Source organism: Lagopus muta, chromosome W, assembly GCF_023343835.1.
Source record: "Lagopus muta isolate bLagMut1 chromosome W, bLagMut1 primary, whole genome shotgun sequence".
NCBI classification, from domain to species: domain Eukaryota; kingdom Metazoa; phylum Chordata; class Aves; order Galliformes; family Phasianidae; genus Lagopus; species Lagopus muta.
Window position 1 is genome coordinate 6,376,128 of NC_064471.1, and position 23,097 is coordinate 6,399,224.

General features: G+C 37.8%; 2 protein-coding genes across 4 annotated transcripts in view; one reads left to right on the forward strand and one right to left on the reverse strand.

Annotated features, from left to right (window-relative positions):
- LOC125686462 (uncharacterized) overlaps positions 1-23,097 on the forward strand; it is a 221,273-nt gene that overhangs the window by 59,554 nt on the left and 138,622 nt on the right. The window lies entirely within an intron of this gene.
- The window catches only part of LOC125686460 (kinesin-like protein KIF18A), a 35,059-nt gene continuing 20,261 nt past the window's right edge, over positions 8,300-23,097 (reverse strand). For all 3 annotated transcript variants that reach the window (XM_048930446.1, XM_048930445.1, XM_048930444.1), the window contains exons 12-15: positions 21,919-22,040; positions 20,456-20,694; positions 8,719-9,199; positions 8,300-8,423 (exon numbers count right to left, since the gene is read on the reverse strand). In XM_048930446.1, the coding sequence (XP_048786403.1) occupies positions 8,315-8,423; positions 8,719-9,199; positions 20,456-20,694; positions 21,919-22,040 (951 nt within the window). In that variant the 3' untranslated portion in view covers positions 8,300-8,314. The remainder of the gene's footprint in view (positions 8,424-8,718; positions 9,200-20,455; positions 20,695-21,918; positions 22,041-23,097) is intronic.

Below are 23,097 nucleotides of genomic sequence, written 5' to 3' on the forward strand. Positions count from 1 at the left end.
ATATTCCTACCTTATCCTTAAGGAAGACAGTAGAACCCCATTTCTGTTTGGCCACCTGTGAACTGTGAACCCTATTTCTGTTTGGCTACACCTTGTAGCCCTTCATGTTCTGTCAGTTGGACAAGAAATCTCTAAACACAACTATAAGAACCAGAAAAATTATTACTATTTGTTTCTTTTCCCCTCCAAACTACTAAAATACTTCGGCAGTACAGTGAAGGTTTCTTTGAGATGGCCACTACTTCAGCTGGGCCACATTTCACCTCCAAAAATAACAGCATTGATACGTCATTTAACTTGCATTAATAAGAATTCCACGTGAGGGAAACAAAGTTCTTATTATTTTACTAAATGACCATGGAAAGTAGCATACATCAGAACTCATGTAGAACATATGTAGAACATATCAGGCCCAGAAACAGGCAGACAATACTCTTGTTCCCTTCCTCTCAACGACAGGATGAAACACATCAACACAGTTGCTCACACAAGAATATCACTAGAGAAGTTTGTGAGTTGGGGCCCAAAATCACAGAGTTTGATAGGAAAACCATAGAGCAGAAACCCCATCAGGTGAGATAACAGCTGCTACCCTGTCCACTGAGAAGAGACTGAATCTTTCAACCACTGAAAAAAATTGGAACTTCCCCAGTTTTTACTAGTAGCAGCCAAAATAAAACAACCCTGCAACGTCATGGTGGTTTTTGTAGGACCAGTAGTTTGCAGTGGCAGTTATAGGTTAATTTCTACAAAGTTATATTATGCAAGAAGTACACAAGCTGCATTTTTCTGACAGGAGGAAAGGGTGTTATTGCACGTGAGTTTGGACAAGCAACATAAATTGTCTGTCTGTAAACAACAGCTACTGTAAAACGCCCTCAATCTTAAACCGATTTGTGAACTGCCTTCAAAGTTAAAAATGGCAAGGCTTGACCCAATGCAGTGCTTACCGCTAGGTCTGTCAAGGTACAGATACAGGAAGGTGCTTTATTGACATACTATCCAAAATTTATTGATGATTATCAAATATTTTTTATCAGAACAGGTGATAAATGCTATGAGATCAGATGGAGGCAGTGTACTTACACCCGATCAGCCATTTATACGGTTACTAATGCGGCCTGAGATCCCTATAAAATTAAACTATATATATAAACTATAATATAAACTAAAATAATGAGAGAAATAAGGCCTTTAAATTAACGGTATTAAATACAGCCAGTTTTCAGGAAAAAAAGACCCTCACATTTCACTGTAAAAGCAGAAAGGCTGTTAAAATGAAGACTACTGCACTTACCATGACGGCAGCTAGATCATCCGTCCAGCTGGAGATGACCTGAAGTCAGCACTTTGTTCTGCCACGGTTCCGATCATTCCACGATGTGTATTTCCTCCTAAGCATTAGTGAATGTTTGCTGTTTTCCCTGCTTAGTCTGTCCACATCCTCCTCTCATGCGCTATTAAGCATGTTTCTGAACTTACAAAGATACAGAGTTTGAACTTGAGGACTTCCCTACAGGTCTTTTTTTTCCTCCTTGGAATGTCCTAAAAGCATTCCTACTTTTAATAACTTACCGAACTGACACTGTGCCAAGAATGTTGTTATAGGATTTTACACGAGTATTCTTTCTTTCAACTAATTACACGTTGCTAAAACCAAAATACATGTGATTCAGTTTATTGTACAAGTACACCATAATAATACACACACAATTTTTAAAAAGGCAGGCCAGAAAGTCCCATAAAAGTTATTCTATGCGCATACCGAAGAGCAAAGAGATTCAGAGTAAAGGATTAAAGCACAGCTAATGCAAATTCCTACATTTCTTTTCTGCATTCTTTCCTAAAGCCGAATGCGTGGTTTTCGTGCCTACCTGTCCAAGATGACATATTTTCTTGCCTCTAAAAGCATCCCAAGATGTAAATATTACGCTGTATGATTTTTTAGCAACGTATCTTATCAGAAAATTCTTGTCACTGTATGCCCTATTAATCATAGTGCATATTTCAGTTAGTGTAAACAGTTCTATTGCCTAAAACGCTGTTAGTAACACCGAAGATTTCAAAAGGTTCCTGTCCTTGTGCACATGCCTATGGTAAACGCTGCAGGCAATGCACAATGCTTATTCCCTTACATGGGTTTGCTGATCAGGGAAAAAGCACAATAGTAATTTCTGATTTTGTTTTTTAACCTGAGACATCCGAAATTTCTGCTCTCTTTTCTGTTTATTTTCTATTCTAATTTTTTTTTTAAGCTATATTCATATACGTCTTATCATTTTTCTTCAATAAAATGCAACATTGAAAATGTAATTTTTGGCAAATCGAACATTAAATATTCTCCATGTAAAAACTAATTTAAAAATTGAAATATTGAAAATGGGAATTTTACCTTTATCAAAACAAAGGAAGAGGCCTAATGCATACCCTCCTCCTTTTGTCGTACTTTTTTGAATAGGTCCATATATTATTTAATGGGTTTTGTAGAGATACGTTTACATGAGTTATAGATCACATTACAACTGATGAATGCCCAACACACAGGTATGTTATGAAAGGTCATCAGTTACAAGGGAAAATGCACAATGTATGGTTGCTGAATACATTTGCAAGTTTTTTATGCTCATGCAGAGTAGCTGCTTGGGCACTGTGCAACAACTGTGAGCAATGCAACCGTGCACAGGAGAGACCTACAAACATTATTTAACTGTGGAGTTTCTTGAAGGCCTTTTGACTTGGAGGGCGCATTCAGCAAATGCAGAATTACACCCCGTGTGCTCAGGCTCTGCTCAGGAAGATTCAGCGAAAATAATATGCACCTCCTCAGAAAACATGAGGGAAATGCTTAGTTCTCTGTAATTCCTTTAAAGTTTTCCCAGCTCCTAACCCTCTCAGGATATCATGAAAGATGAGCAATATATAACGACACTTCATACATAATTTAACACAATTTTACACATGTTGGACGTTAGGAAAAATGCCTTCTCAGAAAGAGTGGCAGGGCATTGGCACATTGCCCACGGAGGTGGTGGAGTCACCATCCCTGGAGGTGTTTAAGAACCATGGAGATGTGGCACTGATGGATGTGGTCTAGGTTAGCCAAAGGCATGGTTGGTGATTGGAGTAAGATGAACACGATGGTAGTTCCAACCTTATGGATTCTATGAAGTCCCATGACTTCTGTTGTCTCACCAGAATTCTGTTCTTAGCACTTTTATCATACTCTAGCCACAAGACTCTCAAGGACAACAGATGTCCAGTAACTTGTTTCTGACATCGTCATATGTTCATTAGCTGTCAAACTCTGCTCAGAACACAAAGCAGTTGTCTGTGCTCTTGGTTACCATTGCTTCTTACTTCTGCTGGCAATCACATGAGTATCTTCCAATCTGATTATTATTTCAAGAAAACCTCCTGAAATGTAAAAGAATAACCCTTGGGAATTACAGTCACTCATTTGGTTCAGAATGACTTCCACATGCTAAGCAGCATAAAAATATGCCAGAAAAACATGCTTGATCATTCATTAGAAAATCGCAGTTGCGCACAATATTTGAAGGCTGAAATCAGATTCTGAAACGTTGGGGTTTTTTTTTCAGAGAAATTTGGACTAGATCAGGGATTGCATAAGCTTATTTTCATTGCCTCCCTCATCGTGCTGGCACAGCCTGCACAGAGCTGAGCCTGGAGAGTACAAGTCAGGTCAAGCGGGGCCGAGCGTGCGGGGAGAACGTGAGGCTACAAGGCAGCACCAGCCCGAGTGCCCTGCTCATCTTACCTGTGAAATCCAGGGGCCTTGGAGGGTGTAGTGCAAGTTGCTCTTTTTCCATCCTTGCAGGCTTCAATCCCATTAGGACTGTGGAAGTCTACTTCATTATCCAGACATCTATTTCATTATGAATATCCGTCTAGACGTAAGAGAGATCAGAATACAGCGCTGCTCATGGCACAACACACGCTGCGACTGCAGCAAGCAAAGAGCCACGCTGTGGCCTCAGCTCACCTCTGCTAACTTGTATTGACAGAGAAAACCTACTGAACTGCAGAGCAGCTGAGAATTCCTAATTGCTTGCAAGAAGAAACTTCCTTCCAGAGACAGAGATGAAGATTTGACAGCACGCCTTTGATTTATTAGCAAGAGCAGGAATTTAAGATGTGTTGCCCCAGTAACAATTGCTCTGTTTTCAAACAAACAACAAGTTTAATTAAAGAAGAAAGCAGATTCTGCTGCTGTAACACGCCAGAGGGTTTCCTGTGAAATTCCAAAGGCAAAAAAAGGAAGAAGCATGGGTTAATAGCTCAGCATACGTCTGAAAGCATTAGCACCATCTTGGCGTGGTATCTGTCAGCAGCAGCACCGGTGAATTTCATTAGCTGATTTTTTTTTCCCCACTACCAATTTCATGAACATTTTACATGAATTTATTAGGTGTTAGAGTGTGTGCTTAATTTCTATTTCCATAAATTTACTTACGTAAAGACTATCTTAAAAACAGCCTGTAACTCTCAGATAGAGGCTTTGTATTTTGGGTGGTCCAGTGTGGAGCCAGGTCTCAATGGTCCTCGTGGGTCCCTTCCAACCTGGGATATATAACCTATGATCACTAAAATATTATATACTGTAGAAGAAAATTCTATACTGAAACACTTCTGAGAATTATGATGATGAGAGCAAAGAAATGACTTAATTATCCTTGTAGAAATGAACTACTAGGAAGTGTTCCCTTTTCTTCCCTGGATTTCCATCAGTAATAAAAAAAAAACAACCCTGAGAACTTTTTTTTTTTTGCCCAGGCTTTTTGTAAGATAGTTTAGTAAAAATTAACTTATTAAAATTAAAATTTAAGCCCACAACAAGAAATTAAAAACTCCAACTCTCAGTTTTACTCATTCAAACCTATTCCCAGTGGTGGGTATCAGCAAGCACGCACTGCACAGCTATTTTTGTCGAGCGTACAATTTAAAACAAAACATAGCTTGTGCTCATTAGATACTTAAATCTATGAGAAATAAATACTGCAACAACAACAAACTTCCCTCAGTTTCAAGTTTCTCTTCCCCATCCCAACCCCACACATTTCAATTTTTAGAAATGTACAGATGCCAACATCACCTTTAAGATGAAAAACCCATTTGCTTTGCCCATAACATATCACTGTACACCCAAGATCACCTCTTATTTCTTCTGGTCTGTGTCTTGTTTTATTCTGTCTTCAGCCATCTCTGTAGGTCGCTGTCATCTGACCTCCCACCAGCAAACAAGCAAACATCTTGTCTGAACAACTTGCTGTGATGCTGTGGCCCATTGGAGGCAGCGCTGGCCGTGTTTCCCACAGAGGTTTGCCTTCACCCACCTGCTCTGGTAGCAGGATTTTCTGCAGATCTTTTCCTTCAGCCATGGATGTAGTGGCCTCTTGTGTTAATAACAGCTGCCACTTTCCTGATTTTAATATCAGCTTTTGTTCTTTATTATTTAAAATTGCATCTCTAGAGGAGAGGTTGAATAAGGTTAGACCAACTGTACAGCTTTGTTTCATCCACCTCTGTATTCCTCTTAACCTTTTGATTTCATCTCTCGTTACAGCCGTTCTGATTTCATTCCAGCTGTTATCAGCTGGAGATCCATTAACATTTATGGCTCTTAAAACACTGAAGGACTGAACAGTTTGAGATTTTTGTCTCAAATTCCTTTTTGTTTTTTTTTTTTTTTTTTGAAATCACCATATCTACAGATCATCTGATGTAACAGGACCCTCAGGTTCATCGTAACAGCTATAATGCATCTGTCCCATTGCTTTGACTTCCATTTTCCTCACACATGTAGGGCTCTCTAGTAGATACTGGAAATACATCACTAAGTTCAAGAAGCGCTATTTGAGGACAGCAGGTAATGCTGTTTGCCCATTTTGCGCCTTGAGGACCAACAGTTACCAAAAGCTAACATTTTTGAAAGCTTTTTCAGATGTTCAGAGCTAAGAGCCTGTTCACATCATTGCTGCTGCGAATGCCAAACGTTGTACATGTTTAGCATTTCTTGAATCAAACCGCAGGTGTCTCAAATTGACAGAAAGTGAAGTTATTTGAGCAATTTTGAATGAGCTGCCTGCTGCCTTACAGGAACCACATGGCTTAAAGTATTCTATTATCTCGGGCCAAAATCACAACAGTGTCCCTCCAAGAAGCAGCATTACAATCTTATTAGCCTAAGCTCTATTAGTAAAAACAGACTCTGTAATCTAACTGACTTATCTCCTAACAATAGGACCATTTCTAATTATATTAAAAGCATAGAGAATGTCTGAAATCTATATGCTTATTTTCATGTTAGTAGGAGATGAGCAACCGGAGTGAATAAATACGAACAGGTAAAGCATGAAAGACGAGAGGTGGGAAAAAATAACAAAGATGAATTGAAAGGTAGCCCTCTGATAAAAAAGAGGGCTTTTTCTCTGTGACAAATAAGTAGCTTTCATTCCTTCTCTTCATAAACACCAAGAAAAAGCCATAAAGAGTTTTAGTTTACAGTAAAGAATGCTCCTGGAGCTTATCTTAAAACATTTGCCTTAAGATCAGAGAAGGCAGGCCCCAAAAGTTCACTTACTCTTTCTTAAGGGGGCAACAAACTCAGTGCAAATAATTTGTTTTGTTAAACCTCATAACCGTCTCAAAAATTGAAAGGGCACGACATGCCTCCTTCCTTATTCCAGAAAGAAAGCGTTCAACAAGTAGTAACAATTAGAACAAAAACATGAGATTATATTTTATTCTTCCAGGAAAGTTTTCTATTTCAAAGATGCTAACGAACAAAGAGAGTGCTTCAAGTTTCTTTCATTTCCTGAGATAAAGCTGTAGAACTTGTTTCTAATGGTCTTGAAACATTTTTAGAAGACCCATTAGGTAGCAGCTCCACTGGCTGCATAGCAGAAGGTGACTTATATTATGATCTATTAAAAAGTTGGATCAATTTTTGATCTTTTGAGGAAAGAAAAGGGAGCTGTTTCATCACTACAGACCAGACATAAATATTAATGTATTTACCAAATACATTAATAAATAGCTTTAAGTTGAGGGAGGGAAGATTTAGTTGGATGTCAGGGGGAAGTTCTTTACTATGAGAGTGGTGAGGTGCTGGAACAGCTGCCCAGAGAAGTTGGGGATGGGGCATCCCACCCTTGAACAAGGATGTATTCAAGTCTAGGTTGGATGGGACCCTGGGCAGCCTGGTCTAATATTAGATGTGGAGGCTGGTGGCCCTGCATGTGGCAGGGGGTTGGAGATTCATGATCCTTGAGGACCCTTCCAACCCTGGCCATTCTATGAGCCTGTGAAATTTTAAACAAACAAACAAACAAACAAAAAAAAACAAACAACAAGCAGTACAATTAGTTTCTACTCAGTTGCAGCTTTTCTGCCACTCCCACCAAACCTCTTTCCAGGTCTAAATACAGAACTGATGAAATGCAAGGGTGTTTTTTTTTTTTTCTTCACAGAACGAAACACAAGAATTTAGACATAACTCGGAGCAGAAGTGAATTATTAGAAAAACAAAGGAAATGACCACGAGTATTGTCAGACATTTTCTCCACTTCCCATTTTGGCAGTCTTATGTCTTCCAGTGAAAGCACAACATTTCCAAATAAATTAGATTTTTGGATGATGACAGAATTACATTTTTTCAGAATTATATGATGTTTTTCTATTGAGACGACAGCAGATTTGGAAGATACACTTGTTTGTACTTATTCTATTAAAATAACAGAAGCCTCTAAACTAAAAGCTAGCTGAAAACCATTCTTCTCCATTTGTCAAGAGAAAACTTGAATTGTCAAAGATTTGAGTCAGAACATCTCATGTGCAGATTTGGATGACTTATATAAGATGCTTTTGAATTTGAAAGAACACCAAAACTGTAGTAAGAACAAGAGAAACGTATATGAACTCATTTAAACAGGAGTCAACTTTAACCTTATGTAACACCATAATGTGATGGAAAATACAGCAATGACAGCAGGGTAGCAGAGTCCCAGGCTGCAGTTAGAGAGGAGAAACCCATGTGCAGCAGCCACAGATGCAGAAGCAAATGAAAAAAGCTGCCCACCTTTGTAAGGCTTCACTTAGGCAGGGATCTCCAGCAAGACATCCTCGCCTCTGCTGCCAACCTTTAAATGAAGTCTGGGAAGGGGTGGAACCTGGCTCTAGCCCTTGTGGTCACTCAGGTATGTTGCTTGCACCTGAGCTCCCCTGCGTTGGCCCTGATCTCCCACCAAGAGCTCAATCACTGTTTCAGGTCATGACTTAGCATTCCTGCTACATCTTACCTTAATACCTTCCGTTTTCTCTCAGCAGCTGAAATCATTGCCATATACGAGGGCTTCTCAAGTACTGAAGCAGGATTTTTGTTTTTCAAGGAAGAAAGACCAAACCTGAAGTAAAGTGATTTTACTTTATGAAATGTATTCTGGATAGAAGGCAAATAAAACTGCTCTCGTTATCCTCATTTCTTATTACTAACATATCATTGATTGTAAATAATGGCAAAATTGTATCTGATACTAATTAAAATTGAAGGTTTGATTTTCAAAACATTAGTTAATTTTACTTGTAACTTCCACATCAATGACAAAAAGGTTCTTAAAGATAAGTAATATTAAAATGTTTGGGAAATAGAAACAAAAAACCAACAGATAACACTCCTTGCCCAAACAAATGGAAAAATACCTTTGAAGAATTCTATCGCTGCATGGTTGTGACTCCTTTGCAGATGAGTCAATAGAAATTGCATTTGTTTCACTTGTTTCTTCACCGAGAATTACTGTTGAGTCCATTCTATCTTCATCACAGTCTAGGATAACATCACACACAGAGTCTGTAATACTGGGCTTTCTCAGCTGAAAACCTGTATTACATTCATTTGTTTCCTGAAGGCCTGTCAGGTGTAATGCTTGTTTTACCACAGTCTGTGAACAGCTGCTTTGCATTGGTTTTCTGCAAGATTCTGGTGTATATACAATAGGTCGAACTTCCTTGCTGAGAGAATCCTCCAAATGACAGAGGCTGAAGTGCTTGGATGCAGCAGAACTCGGAGTTTTGACTGGAGAATCCATTAGCTTTCGTCTAGTTTGTTTCCGTGGTGTTACTGCAAATTCTACTAGTTGCGTATTTCTCTTCGCTTCTTGTGATGGTGTGCCAGAAGTTGAACCTGTGCAATGGCCAGCAGTTGGTTAGCACATTCACCTACATTTAGCACCTAAATAATGCTTTTCCCTTCTATTCCCTTCTGAAACATGTTTATTAGCAGAAGATATTAGCATAAGTTAGCAAAAATACTATTTATTTCATCTACATATTAATTAGATCATGTAACTTTTATTACTTCTAATGCAGTATTGTCCAGATGGCAGCATTTGTTCTGTGGCACTCCAAGTATTATAAATATGCATAGACTGATATAGTTAATCCCAGAGATATTACAAGTAATCACAAGCAAGAGATGAGACATTACAACAGGGAATGGAAGAGTAAGAGCACTGAAAATGATAGCATTACCATGACAACTCTTAAATTAAGATGGTATCATCCCAGTAATCTACAGCTGCCTCCTAAACATGGTCATTTTGTCCTAGCAAGTATCATGCAGGAGAATGAGCAATTATTATACAAGAATGAGACCGAATCTGTTAGAGGGAAAGAAATCCTTTAACATTGCCAATGAGGCAGTAGTGTTTCGGAAAAAGGCAAAGATAACAGCTATCTGAATTTTGTTAATCTTGATATATCTACTCCAGAAAACTAAACTGTTAAACAACCAACTAATCCAAACACGCTTAGAAATCAAAAGCTAAGGCTAAGCAATACAGCACCAATTGGCCATTGTTGTGATTCATCCTGATTTTTCAGGAAGCGTCCCAATATTTTGTATTGCCACCTACTTGAAAACAAAAGCAATCTTAAAAGTAAAAGAGAAAAGGTCCCTCTTTTATTCAAGTTTCCAGTGAAGGAGGCTGATTTCAAGACAGCACTGTTCAAACAGCTAGGCTAGCAGTGACTTAAGTCAACCACACGCAGTTAAATGCAGAAAATTAAGTGTCAGGGAGGGAGGGAGGGAGACAGACACACAAATCAAGGGCTGCAGAGACCTGCCAGAAAACAAAGTGCTCCTACATGTAACTTTGCGTGAACAGAACAAGAAAAAGGCCACCATCCTTAAACACTTACATGGACTGGCCCCACTTCAGCCTGTAGCCATCATATCAATCAGCTCCCCTTTCTGCATTACCTACTACATTCCTAGGAGTAACTAAATTGTAGAAAACACTCCTACTTTTAAATTGCGCAGTTACTCAGGAATTCACCACAGTACTCACGTAACAGTGCAAAAAAAGGAAATACTTATTTCTCCTAAAACTCCATGCTCTTTCTGCCCCAGAATAAGAACTGGTTCAAACTCCTCAGAATGCCTAACTTCAATTCATTCATTAATGTGCTATTTTAGTAGTTCAATAATAATGCTTAGAATAGGAGAAAAACTGAATCAAGATACTGCATCTACCTCCTACCTGCCCAAGTTTGACTTCCTACAGAAGCGTGAATGAATCTTTCTCTGACTGTTGACCACTTCTCATTACTGGTGTAAGCCACAGTTAAAATCCAATCTACTATAGACAAGAAGCCTTAAGAATACCGTTTATTTAAAATCACATCTGGGCCTTTTCCCTAGTATATAAGAGCCTCACTGAAGAATAGCATTCTGAAGGAAGATCTCAGCATCTTTCTTTTTAATTAAAAACCAAACAAACATACATTTCCTAGGCAGTCACTACATACTTTGAAACTAGACAGTATATGGTAGGCACTTCATGACCATCTAGAGATGATAGCCAATTAGAAGATATAAATCAGAGCTGTGAGGAAGTAGAGGAGGATTTAAAAACTACCATGAAGCCTAGACATGTTCAGTGAAGATGGAATGGGTAGTACCAAAGCATGTCAAAGCAGCAAGTAAATGAGATGCAAGAGATACGGCACAAATCTATTCTATATCACCAACATTTAATAATGAAACCACCTAAAAATAAAACAAACAACTATCCCACACTCAAGGGCTCATTTTCAGTGAAAAATGTTTAAACAAAGAACATAATCTTAACCAACAATTCCTAAACAATAAAGTAGGTTAAGTGAAGCTAAGCTACTTATGAGATGAGTTTCACAGACAGATTAGATTTTAAAATCTAATTATTTCTGGAATTAAACTCAGAGCAAGAAGTAGTTTTAAAAAAATAAAAGCCTTGGGCCACAGTTAAGTGGAGAACATATTAAATATTCAAGAAAAGTCCCTTCTCAAAGCTTCTTGTGAAAGCACTAAGTCATTCCTAAAAAAGTAAACAAAAACATTATTAGCAACATCTTCTCTTCTCCAGGTTCAACAAGCCTGCTCCCTCAGCCTGTCTTCACATAAGAGCTGCTCCAGACCTCTGATAATCTCTGTGGCATACGGTCCCACCTCTGGACAGCTTCAACAAAAGCTCTATGCCCCTTTGCCTCTTGAGGGCCCCAGATCTAGATGCAGCTCTCCAGATGGGGCCACACGAGGGCAGAGCAGAGGAGGACAGTCATTTCCCTCTCGCTGCCAGCCACCTTGTTCCATGCTGCCCAGGATGCTGTTGATGTTCTGCAAGTGCATACTTCTGGTTCGTGTCCAGCCTTTTGCCCACCTGGACTCCCCGGTCCTTCTCTGCAGGGCTGCTCTCACCAAGTTCTTTTCCCAGACTGTACACATAGGGATTGTCCAGACCAACCAATCCAAAGCCTCTGTTCAACCTCTCTACATTTACATGGCCTCGCTTTCCAGGTCTGTCTAGGTCCCTTCTTATGTTCTTCAGCTTGACCAGCAAATGCTGGTTCAGCCATGCTAGTTTCCCGCCTCCTCTGCAGGATTTCTTACACAGGGGGATGGAGAGCTCCTGTTATCACAAATGCATCCGTGAAGAGCTGCCAGCTCTGTTCCATACCTCTGTCCCAGAGAACAGATTCTTCCCAAGGATCCCACTCAATAATTCCTTCATCAGCCAGAAGTTCACTCTTCTTACTTTCAGGGGCCTTACTCTGTTCTTTACCAGGCGCATATTCCTTGAGATCACAAACTCAACTACAGCACGGTCACTACAGACCAGACTACCTTCAGTCTTAACTTGTTTAATTATCTCCTCTGCAGTGAGCACTAGGTCCACTACCACTCCTCTGGTTAGTTTTTCTATTTCCTGAACCAGAAAGTCATCCTCAGCACACTTCACCGTCTCCTGGATTACTCAGAAACTGCCACAAGGTTTTCCCAGGAGACATCCAAATGGTTGAAATGCCCCATCAGGATGAGAGCCTGTGAAAATGAAGCAAGAAGGCCTCATCCACAGGCTCCCCATGATTAAATGGCCTACGGTAGGAGCCCAACCACCAGATGTCCTTTATTCATCCAGTCCCAGCCTGTTTGTGGCTCTTTCTCAAAGGCAGTTGTCCATTTCTTAACGCACAGGCATTCCCTGGGGTGGGGTGGATGTCCTACCTCTTCTAAAAAGCTTGTAGTTCTCCATCATAATGTTCCAGTGGTACAATTCATCCCACCACATTTCTGCAATATCAATTAGGTCATAGTTTTCCAAATCCACTGTGGTCCCCCAGCCCTCCTGCTCTCCTTCTCATGCTGTTTGCATGGGTGTAGAAGAACTTCACCTGGGCTGCTGGTTGACATTACCTTCTTAGAGGAGCCCCTCCACATTCCTTCAGGACAAGTCTGAGATTTTTTCCCAGCTATCTTCTTAAGTTTTACAGTGCTCGCCGGCCTGCTTCTGTTACTTAAATGTTTATGACAGAATCCTTAGAGTTGCAATGGGCTTTTACAGGTCACCTAGTCCAACTCCTCTGCAATGAACAGGGACACCTACAGCTTGATCAGGTGCTCAGAGCCCAGTCCAGTTTGACCTGCAATATCTCCAGGCATGGGGCATCCACTACCTCTTTCGTCAATCTGTTCCAGTACTTCACTAGCAACATCCTAAGAACCTCTTACATCCAAACTAAACTGCCTTGTTCTAGTTTCAAACCATCTCCTTTTTCCTAGCACAACAAGTCCTGCTAAAGAATCTGTTCCCCTTCTTTCTTATAACTTCATTTAGATACTGAAAGGCCACTACCAGGTCTCTCCAAAGCCTCCTGTTCTCTAGGGTGAGCAGCCCCCAGCTCTACCTATCCTCAAAGGGGAGGGGAGGTGTTCAATCCCTTGGACCATCTTTGTGGCCCTCCTCTGGATGTGTTTCAACAGGTCCATGTCTGTTCTATACTAAGGACTCCACATCTGGATGAAGAACTCCAGAACGAGTTCTCACCAGTGCAGAGTAGATGGGCTCACCCTTCCCAGACTGAAATGCAGTTTAAAGGTAATTGCCATAATTCCTTCTGTGTATTGTTCCCAAATTCACTCAATTTAAAAGTAAAAATCATCCCTAACTGAGCAACAACCACCCAAACAGTATGAGGTGGCTTTTGTCTTTAACTTTTTACTACCTGTTTCAAAAGACTACTTAGAAGAATAGATTTATCAGGAGAAAAAGTAGTATTAGACATTTGCAGAAATGAAACGCAAGCTAATATGAAAAACAGAATGCAATATTTACAGAACATGAGTCACAACAAAAGCAAGTTGAATTAATGACAAGAGAAATGATAAATTGGGCTAGATCTAATTGATGCAGAGGACAAAGTAAAAAAAAAAAAAAGTCTTCTGGAACTGATGTTAATACATGCATATAAGGGGAATATTTCTGGAAACACTCTAAATTAAGTCTGCCAGGTTCTTCTGCTAAAGCAAAATCAAATATTAATGTATTCATTTCAATAAACATTTCTGAGCAACCAATGATTGATCCAATTACTATACTAATCATACATTTTGATTCTTCTAACAACTGACTTGCGGAATTCCGCATTGCAAATGAGGTCTAGTGAATGAATTTCATTTATTTAATCTGCTTGTGACCCAAAGGCACCTCACTGTGAAGGTGAGTTTAACAATTGCTTTGCAGAAATCAAGGAAACAACCCCCCAGAAAACAGAACAGCTGTGAACTTAAAAGGCTAGAATTCAGGCTACGTAGTTGTGGGTCCCAATGGTCAGGAATACCATTTCACATCACATGAGAAAAATACTCAGTCATACAAGACAAGCATGAAAAAGCTGTTCAATATATGAGGAATCTCTCCTATATACAAGCAGCATGCTTTTTCAATTTTTAATGATTTTCCTCCTATATACAACTACATCCCAACTTTTCCTGTCATCCCACATAATAAATTGACTTCACTTTTGGATGTTTGTCACTGGGGGAAGTAATGGATACTTTTTTTTTCCTACTGTAAATCAATTTCATTCTCTCATTGCTAATCTAAGTAAGGCTTCCGGAAATGGGATGCCTGAAACGATGCCAAGATCCTTCCTATTCACAGAAATAACTGCAAGCACCAATCATAGCTTTCTACCCATCAGTTTATGCTCTGAATCCTGTGTGACTCTCCATTAAACAGCCAAAACCAGTCTAAATTCACTTTTAAATGAGGTTACATTTACATTAACATGAGGTTTTCCTAGTGTTATTTCATTTGATGGAAATAGTTGAGTTGCTCATAAAGTTACACATTCTGGACTCACAAAAAACAATTGTAGCATATAATTAAAAATAAAATGATAAAATAAAATGCTAAAAGTAATATGAATAAAACTCAGGAATGTACATTCATAAAATAATTGTTTTTAAAAGATCTCACCTATTAATAGAGTATATAAGTAGGTTCAGATGTTATGGAAACAGCATGTTAAGGCTTCAAAATGAACATAAGCAAGAGTAGAGGTTCTGAAATTAAAGAATTTCCAGTCACAGAATAAAATCCTATAATCATTAAGGCTGGAAAAGACCTCAAAGATCATCTAGTCCAACCATCAACCTGTCCCCCACAATGCCACTAAGCTGGTCATGTTATAGGAAGGTTTTTTTATTTAAGAAAACACAAACTGCTAAGGATGTATAATCAAGTAACATAGAAAATACTTGTAAGCGTTCCTGAATTATTTAAATCGAACAATTGGCAATTAAATCAAAGTGTGTTGTTCGGGAGTAAATTTGAAGCAATCTCATGTTATGTTCAAAAATCCTGGAGTAGTAAAAAAAAAAAAAAAAAAAAAAAAGTACAACCAGAAATTAGAGACAGATTCTCCTGTACAGAACATTCCTTGAAATGCTATACATACAATGCGTTAGCGTGAAAAGTTACATAAACTGTGGCAAAGCCAACAAGCTTTAATTAGCTTGTGCAGAGAATTAACGGTCTTGATAACTTGACCACAGAAACACGTTGAAAGAATAGCCAGACTTTTGATCTTGTTCTTTCCCCCATAGCTTTATAGCATTTAAAACACAGGAGAGCTTTTCCACGTAAGAAATTCTTTAAGTTCTATGCATTACTAGAACTCAGCTTAAATTCTACATCATTTTTAAACTCCTGATAGAGAAAAGGGCGTCTTTTAAGATCATATTGAAACCGTTAGCCAATGAAGTCAGTGTTTTGGAAAAGAAATTCAAAATACTTCTTGTTGTGATTCACCTTGAACAAGAGAATGAAGATCCTTACTTTGACCTTTAGCATCATTTTTGTTCTTTATTCTTAAGTCATTTACTAGCTTGACTTACTTCTTCAGAAGCAGATAATGGAAATACACAGTTAATGGAGTAACTCAAAACTTAAGGTCCCACTTTCATAACTTTTCTTGATTTACAGAACTGATTCAGCTGCATTGGATTTCTGGAGACAGTGATTATAATCCAATAAGTTATTTGACTTGAAGCATTCCAATCTATGAGAAAACACTCATCAACAATTTGCATTTCAAAAATGTCGTGGTTCCCTCCAGAATAGCTGTCAGCAAAAGATAAATGTATCACTAAAAACTGAGTGCCTGCAATCAGTGCCTCGTGTTTTATGATAGGCAGAATTAAGTGGTTTCCTTAAAGCACAGATGTATGTGAGTAATGTTATCCTGAAAATGTAGTTTCTATACGTAAATGTGGATAGTGCATGGATGTTGCATACAATCCTTAAACCTCAGCAAGCACGTAATAATTGACTCCATAAGCTTAGATGAAGATAAATTTATATTTTCCAAAAGTACTACATCAGTAGTTTTTAACATCAGTCACTTTTTTTTTTCCCCAATATCTTCTCCAAAGCCTTCATGCAAATGTAGGTTCAAGAAAAAGCCATCATTTCTTCTCAGCTGACCTAGCACAAACTCTTCCTTTGCTACAGACCCTTCCCTTCTGCTACAGAAGCATGTTTCATTGGGACAAATCATTTAATTGCCACCTAGTAACTTGGCTAGCCTTTTCTCCACAATTAATCACTTGGAGTATTTCAGAAGTTCCTTCTCTAAGTAATGTATTTATTTGAAACAGAAGAGAAAAATATCGCTGCTCCCTACTCACACTGTGGAAAGTAAGAATAAAATCTCAAAAAATTAACTGTTTTGCTCCTCCCCCGTGACAAGCTGAAGTCTGTGCAGTTATATCATAGGTGAAATATGGATTTTCATACAAAAAAAGTAACTGCCGTGTACCACAGATACACACTATGTATATACACACACTTTACATATATATATATATATATATATATATATATATATATATATATATATATATATATATATATATATATATATATATATATTTGTCTCTGTGCAAAAACACTGCTTCCTTCCCAACACCTTAAACAAGTGATATCAATAATGAAATAACACTGTGCTAAAGGTGTGGGGAGGATCTGTAAAAATCTTCCTTTTCATTTGTTCACTAAGATCTTAGGTCAGCTCCTGCTAACAACTGCCAAGCATACTTCTGAAATGACTTAAGGGAGAAGGAACTGGATTTCTGAATAATTTATTTTATCTTAAAGGAAAAAAAATTACTACATCCTTCCTACTTCTCATCAGGATGCTGCCTTTCTGCTTCTTCACATTTTCCCATGCTCATATGTTCTTTTTTTGATTTACAGTGTTTTGTTTTTTTTTCTTAATAGTTTTATTAGTTTTTTCTGCAAAAGAGAAGTTATTTCCATAGCATAACATCAGGTAATACTTCCAAGTATTTTTCAAGTGAATTCAAAAAACAATTGAAGTAGAGCTATTTCATTGCGTTTATTTTGTGCTCCACTGGAATTTTTTTTTTAAGTCACTTTATTTTCAGCTGAAATGGACTACTTATTTTCTACCTCCAGCATCCAACGTGTAAGAAATGACTGTGCAAACACACGTGATTTGTGCTCTTAGAAAGAGCACAAAGATTAAAATAATGTAAAAATTATAAATATGTTAATAAACTTTGTTTTTCTGATCACAGTCCTCCATTTTAGAACTTTAAAAATTCCATTATGCAAAGTCAATTGTCATTTCAATTCCAATTCCATTTCAAATGTCAAGTTCTCAATACAGTGGTACCTGGTAGAAATTGTTATCCCATACAGTTATGTCTACAAGGTTTTGTAGAATGATGGCTACCTGCTGAGCAGTAAATTTTACAGTAAGAATTGCCCCCGAGGAAAAAGCTGCTCAAGAAAACTTATTTCATGTTAGCCCACCAACTAATGCTGCCAATGAGAAAGAATGCGAGAGAGAGGTAGACTCTTCATGAGGAATATCAGGTATTGGTGAGCCTAGGAGCATCATAATGCATTTCTACAAGCTCAAAGCAAACAGGAAGAGCACAATTAGATTACGAGAAAAAACGTGATGTGCCTGGTTACCATATCCTTTCATGTTACATAACTTCCATTTGAAAGACAGTTTTTCCTAACTGCTTTTCTCCTGCCTGTGGTACAAGCAGCACATGAAACTTTTTTTTCCTATTTCCACACAGAATAACAAAAATAAAAACACAATAAGGATTTCTACGAACATCTTTAGGCAAAGACACCATTTACATCTGGAGAGAAAAATCTGTCTTGCTCAAAAATAATGTGTCCATTTACTTAGAAAGCCATAAGTTGAACATTCAGAACTGGAGAATGTCTACTTCATGCAGATTTGCAATACAACCCTTCAACTTATGTCTATGATTCTACAAGAGTGAGTAGTTTATGCCTTAAAAGTTCCTGTAGGCATTCGTATAATGATTTTAGTGCTTCTGAGCAAGAATAGATCTGGTGTAGCATTTGATGAAAGGCAGAACAGAACCAGAACTCCACAGTGAAGCTTGCACTAGTGTAAGTAAGCTACAGAAATTTAAATTTATGACAATATCCCACATATGACAAGACAATCTCTACAATCAATATTTAGCTACAGTTTACAGAGTTCACAGAAATGGTATTTGGATCTATTTACACACTCTCCCCCTAACACCCAAGCAAAAAAGAAGAGTTCCAGTCTTGGGCCTTAGTGTATCAGTAATGCATCTTCAACATGAATACTAGCTAGCAGCACTGCTTCACGCTTGCCTTGCACATTTACAAGACAGAGGTCAAAGGGAAAACTCATTCTGTGCAAATCTTGAGTTCTCATTATATAAAAGGTTTAAAGAAATTCACATTTTTCCTTCCACAGTCAGACTAACACTTCCACAAGCCCACCATTATTTTAAATACTATAGAAAATGAAATTATGCTGAACATACAAATTCCAGGCAGATAATCACAATCAAAATTATGAGGGAAAAGAGCCTCTTCCATTCTCTCCACAAGTGCACTTCTCTGGATACATACACAAAACATGATCTGAATTGAGTTTTTTTTGTGAGCTAAACTGCTAATACCCAGAATTCTAGTTCTAGCACTGGAATCAAGATATTACAGTGGTTAAATTCTCAGAGGAGTTTTGACAAAAAACAGAAGAACACCTTCAACTCTTTCACTAAACAAATGTGCTTTGTTGTGACAGAATAAACAGACTAGGAAACTAACTTTAAACTGTATTCTCTTTGTTTATAAACAGATAACTAGAACAAGAAAGCAACTTTCTAAAATCATTTCATAAAGCTTTGCAAAATAGATTTTCATTAGTATCCTATCATAGAAGCAATGCAGATTCTATCACGACTACTGTAATTTGCCAAAGACTGCCAGCAACTTGTGATAATACATCCAATTCCTTTCTGCACTGGAAATATAATTGGAGCAGAGTGAAAGAATGCTGCCTCCCACTGAGATCTGCTGCCCTCACTCTAAGAAGGACAACCACGTAAGCCACTAACTGCTTTTAACCTTGCTGAGCCTCTGACTAGCATGGGCAGAGCCCTAAGTGCAACAGCTCTTTCCTTCTCGAGTGCTAAAACAAACGATTCTGTATCTTAAAGAAACAGCCCACACAATACAATCTGACATTATGCTGCATACAGCAAAATAAACAGGTCAGTGCTCTGGTTATGATCAACAGCAGTATTAATGTGTCAAAATCATGCATGCATTTGATGAAAACTGAGAAAAAAGAACTTGAGCAGAGCAATTCTCTATCCCAGAGCAAGCTGAATAACAGAAAGCTAAAGAAAGCAAGGAACTAATTGCACAGTGCTCCAGGGCTTACTGCTTCTCCATGTCAACCACCTTTCGAGAAGCACAACAATTATTAAAAGCTTCCTTTTTGTTACCTATAGATATCTTTCACTATTACAATTTATTAGCTTTACCCAGAAAGCTAAAGTGTGCTGAGTGTTACCTATCCAGAATAGAAGATTCAAGCATTGCACCACAGCAGCTCTGAGATGCCAATTCACCATCCCTCAGGACAAATACTCCAATGCAACTTGTTTGCTTTCTGGGAAAAAAATCTAAATAAGAAGAAACAGCTGTCTAGAGCCATGGGGAATTCATGTGCCCGTCATCACACTGCAAAAGAGCCAATTTCACAATAGAACCTTTGATCCTTCGAGAAATAAACTTATAAGATGTTGTACTAAATCGTTTCCAGGTAAACTCACAATTAACAGGAAAGCTCATTCTGCTCAAATATAACTTCAAGCTGAGTAACTGTAGTAGCCGCTTAACTTTTAGAATCACTTTGAAATAATTATAGTACAATTGACACCAGAACTTTTTCCATCAACATCAACATCACCTGAGAGACTGAAATAGATTAGTAATGCTACAAAGTACCTAGGAACACTGATGTACGGGCCATGTTACAAGATAAAAGGGAGTTATTCGTTAGAACTGAGCTCCTAAAAGTGTCTGGCCACTGAAAGAGTATCTAATAAGGAATGGCATTCACTTTTTTCTCTGTACAGAAAGTGGCCCTGAATCTCAGTTTCACATTCACCCTCAATATTAGCAGAAGTGTGCATCCACCACTACACATTAATGAGATGCAGCTTTTTCATGAAATACTTAAATATTTCCAACAGAGAAAAAATTAGTTATATACTTACAGCATGGGGTCTTCTGCTTGTTCACAAGTTGTGGGAATGCAAAGATAGCTGACACGTCTAGCTCACGGTTTTCCTTCTGTTCATCATCCCCAGTCTGGTCAGCCCAAACTACTGATTTTTGTCTTTGAATCAGCTGTTCTACCTCTCCAAATTCAGCCTCAGTTAAAGTATTTGTCAACCCAGCTTCTTTCAAAGTCAGATACTGCTTGCGAAGAACTGGAAGCAAAGCATTTAGAACTCTGTAAAACAAGACAAATGTGACTAAATCACAATCTGGTCTCTACTAGCACTGCTGCCACCACTAGTAATTCAAGGGTTTTTCCTTGTCCTCCTCCACCCTGGAGATCTGTTTTATGTCATTCCACAAAATTTCAACTAGGAAAAAACATTCTTGACTAAGCTGAGTAACTTTTCTCTTTAGCAAAATCAAGTATTTCAGTATAAGAATTTTCCAAGTATAGTTTTTCTTTAATGTCTCAGTTTTTCCTCACTGTTTCTAAGATCCCTCAATCAGTGCAAAAATAGTTGTCATATCCTGACGGAATTTGGACTTTCTAAAATTAAGGATAAGATGCACGCACAACTGCAAAACAAATTCAAATGAGAGAAGTTTCAGAAATGTATATGAATAAAGGAATTTGTTAGCTCTTGCCTTGGTTGCAAGACTAAGCTCTAGGTTCAAACAGTAGCCAAGGGGATGTGCATGCAAAAAAAAAAAAAAAAAAAAAAAAAAACAAATGAGAAACTTGAAGTTACAGAAATGGAATGTTAAGTGTTTGGCTTTCAGCTTTGAAGGTTTGTGTATTTGTTATTGTAAAGCTTATCCTAAATACCCTTTCTCCAAATGATGACTAGCAGCCAGTTATTTCATTTTGGAATTATTTCATTATATACATTTTACATCTATTTATGGAAGACCTTTGTGATTACTTCTCATTGCATATCTTGCACCCTGAAGGTCTGCATTCAACAGGTTCAAGAGACTGATGACAGAGCTGATATTTACCTTCAAATTCAGCTTTTTTTTTTTTTTTTTTGCAGTCTGACCACATATATACCAGTTTAATTATAACATTCTTAGTACAGGTAGAAGCATTTAATTTCCTGCACTGTAGACACAAACACAAACGCACAAATTGCAATCAGTACTGTTCAACATAAAAGTGAAAAAAAAGATACAGTAGCCTATTAACAAATCCTTAAAGCTATGCAGAGAAAAATGAAGTAAAAATAAGTGATGGACACAGTGCTCACAGTTTCAGATAAACAAAGAATGACAGAAAGCAAGATTTACCAAGCTATTATTTTCCTTACCTTTTTATAGAAGAAAACAATTCTAATCTTAAGATAAAAGTGAGAAAAATCATGCTTCTGTTTTAACTGTCTGTTCTATAGACATCCCAAAGTTACAAATGCCAAAAAGGAAGTTTTAAAGAGGCCTCCTGTACTGAAATTGTACTTACTTTTCCATCTGCTTATAGTGCTGATCTTGAAAGGACAATAGAGACAGCATGTGCTCAATCTGGGCTTTCAGGTCCTTAACTTCTAGGTTTAAATGGCAACACTGAAGATCTTCATGCAGTTCCTTAGGAAATTAGCAATGGAAAAAAAACCAAACAACAGTAGATCAAATTATAAGTGAGAAACTGAAGTATAAAATGAAAAATAATCATATTAATAGGTGATCTATTGAAATGTAAAGCTAAAATGGATCAATAGTATTCTAATAAATTTATTGTGAATTGCTTGATTTTAATTTACGTGCATAAATATTTTGTTAATTGACAAAAAGATGAGTGTGCTCTAATTAGCTCTAGGAGTCCAGCAGGCACACATGTATTTACATGTGCATGGCCAAAGATACACTTGCTTCTTTTCCTATGTACTTGCTCCATATTTGGATTTCAGTGATGCTGACTAGAACAAGTCTCCCTCATATTCAGTTATCTTCCTGTGATGCCAATATTTTATTTGAAATACTTTAAAATTGACTCTTACTGTATAAAAAAATTTTAGTCATCCTAATATAAATATTCCATTACCTGAGTTATACAAGTGCTCATTGCACAATGTAATTCAAGCCAGCCTAATTGCCAACTGAAATCAAAAGGCAGAGAGGAAAATCCTAACCCTTTCTTTTCCTCATCTTTTTTTTCCTGTACATGCTTTCATCCCTCCCCTTCTGCCAGCTCAGGTGTTCACTTGGGACTGCATCAAGCTCGAGTTGCTAAAACTTGGAAAAGAGCTTAACACAATTTCTTCCCTGATTCTCACCTCTCTCGCAACCTTGAAATGAATTTTTTTTTTTTCTTCTTTTTTTTGCCAAGATAAAAACTAGATTAGGCATGCTTAGACAAGCATTAAGACCTACTGTGAAGGTAAGAACAGAAGTGTAGGGCAAGAAGCAGGATCAACTCTCAAGCAGCTGTCTCAAGTGCTCAGCCATACCATTTATTTACCTTTAGAATGTGTTTTTACAGGTAATTATACACTTTTACACGGAATGATTGTACAAACAACACAATACCATTACGGTAGAAAATCTAAAATACTTAACACTAGATTTTGAAACCACTCGGAAAGAATTAGTCACAGTCAAAACCACAAGGGAGATGGAAAGAAGAAAAATCTACCCTTGAGTC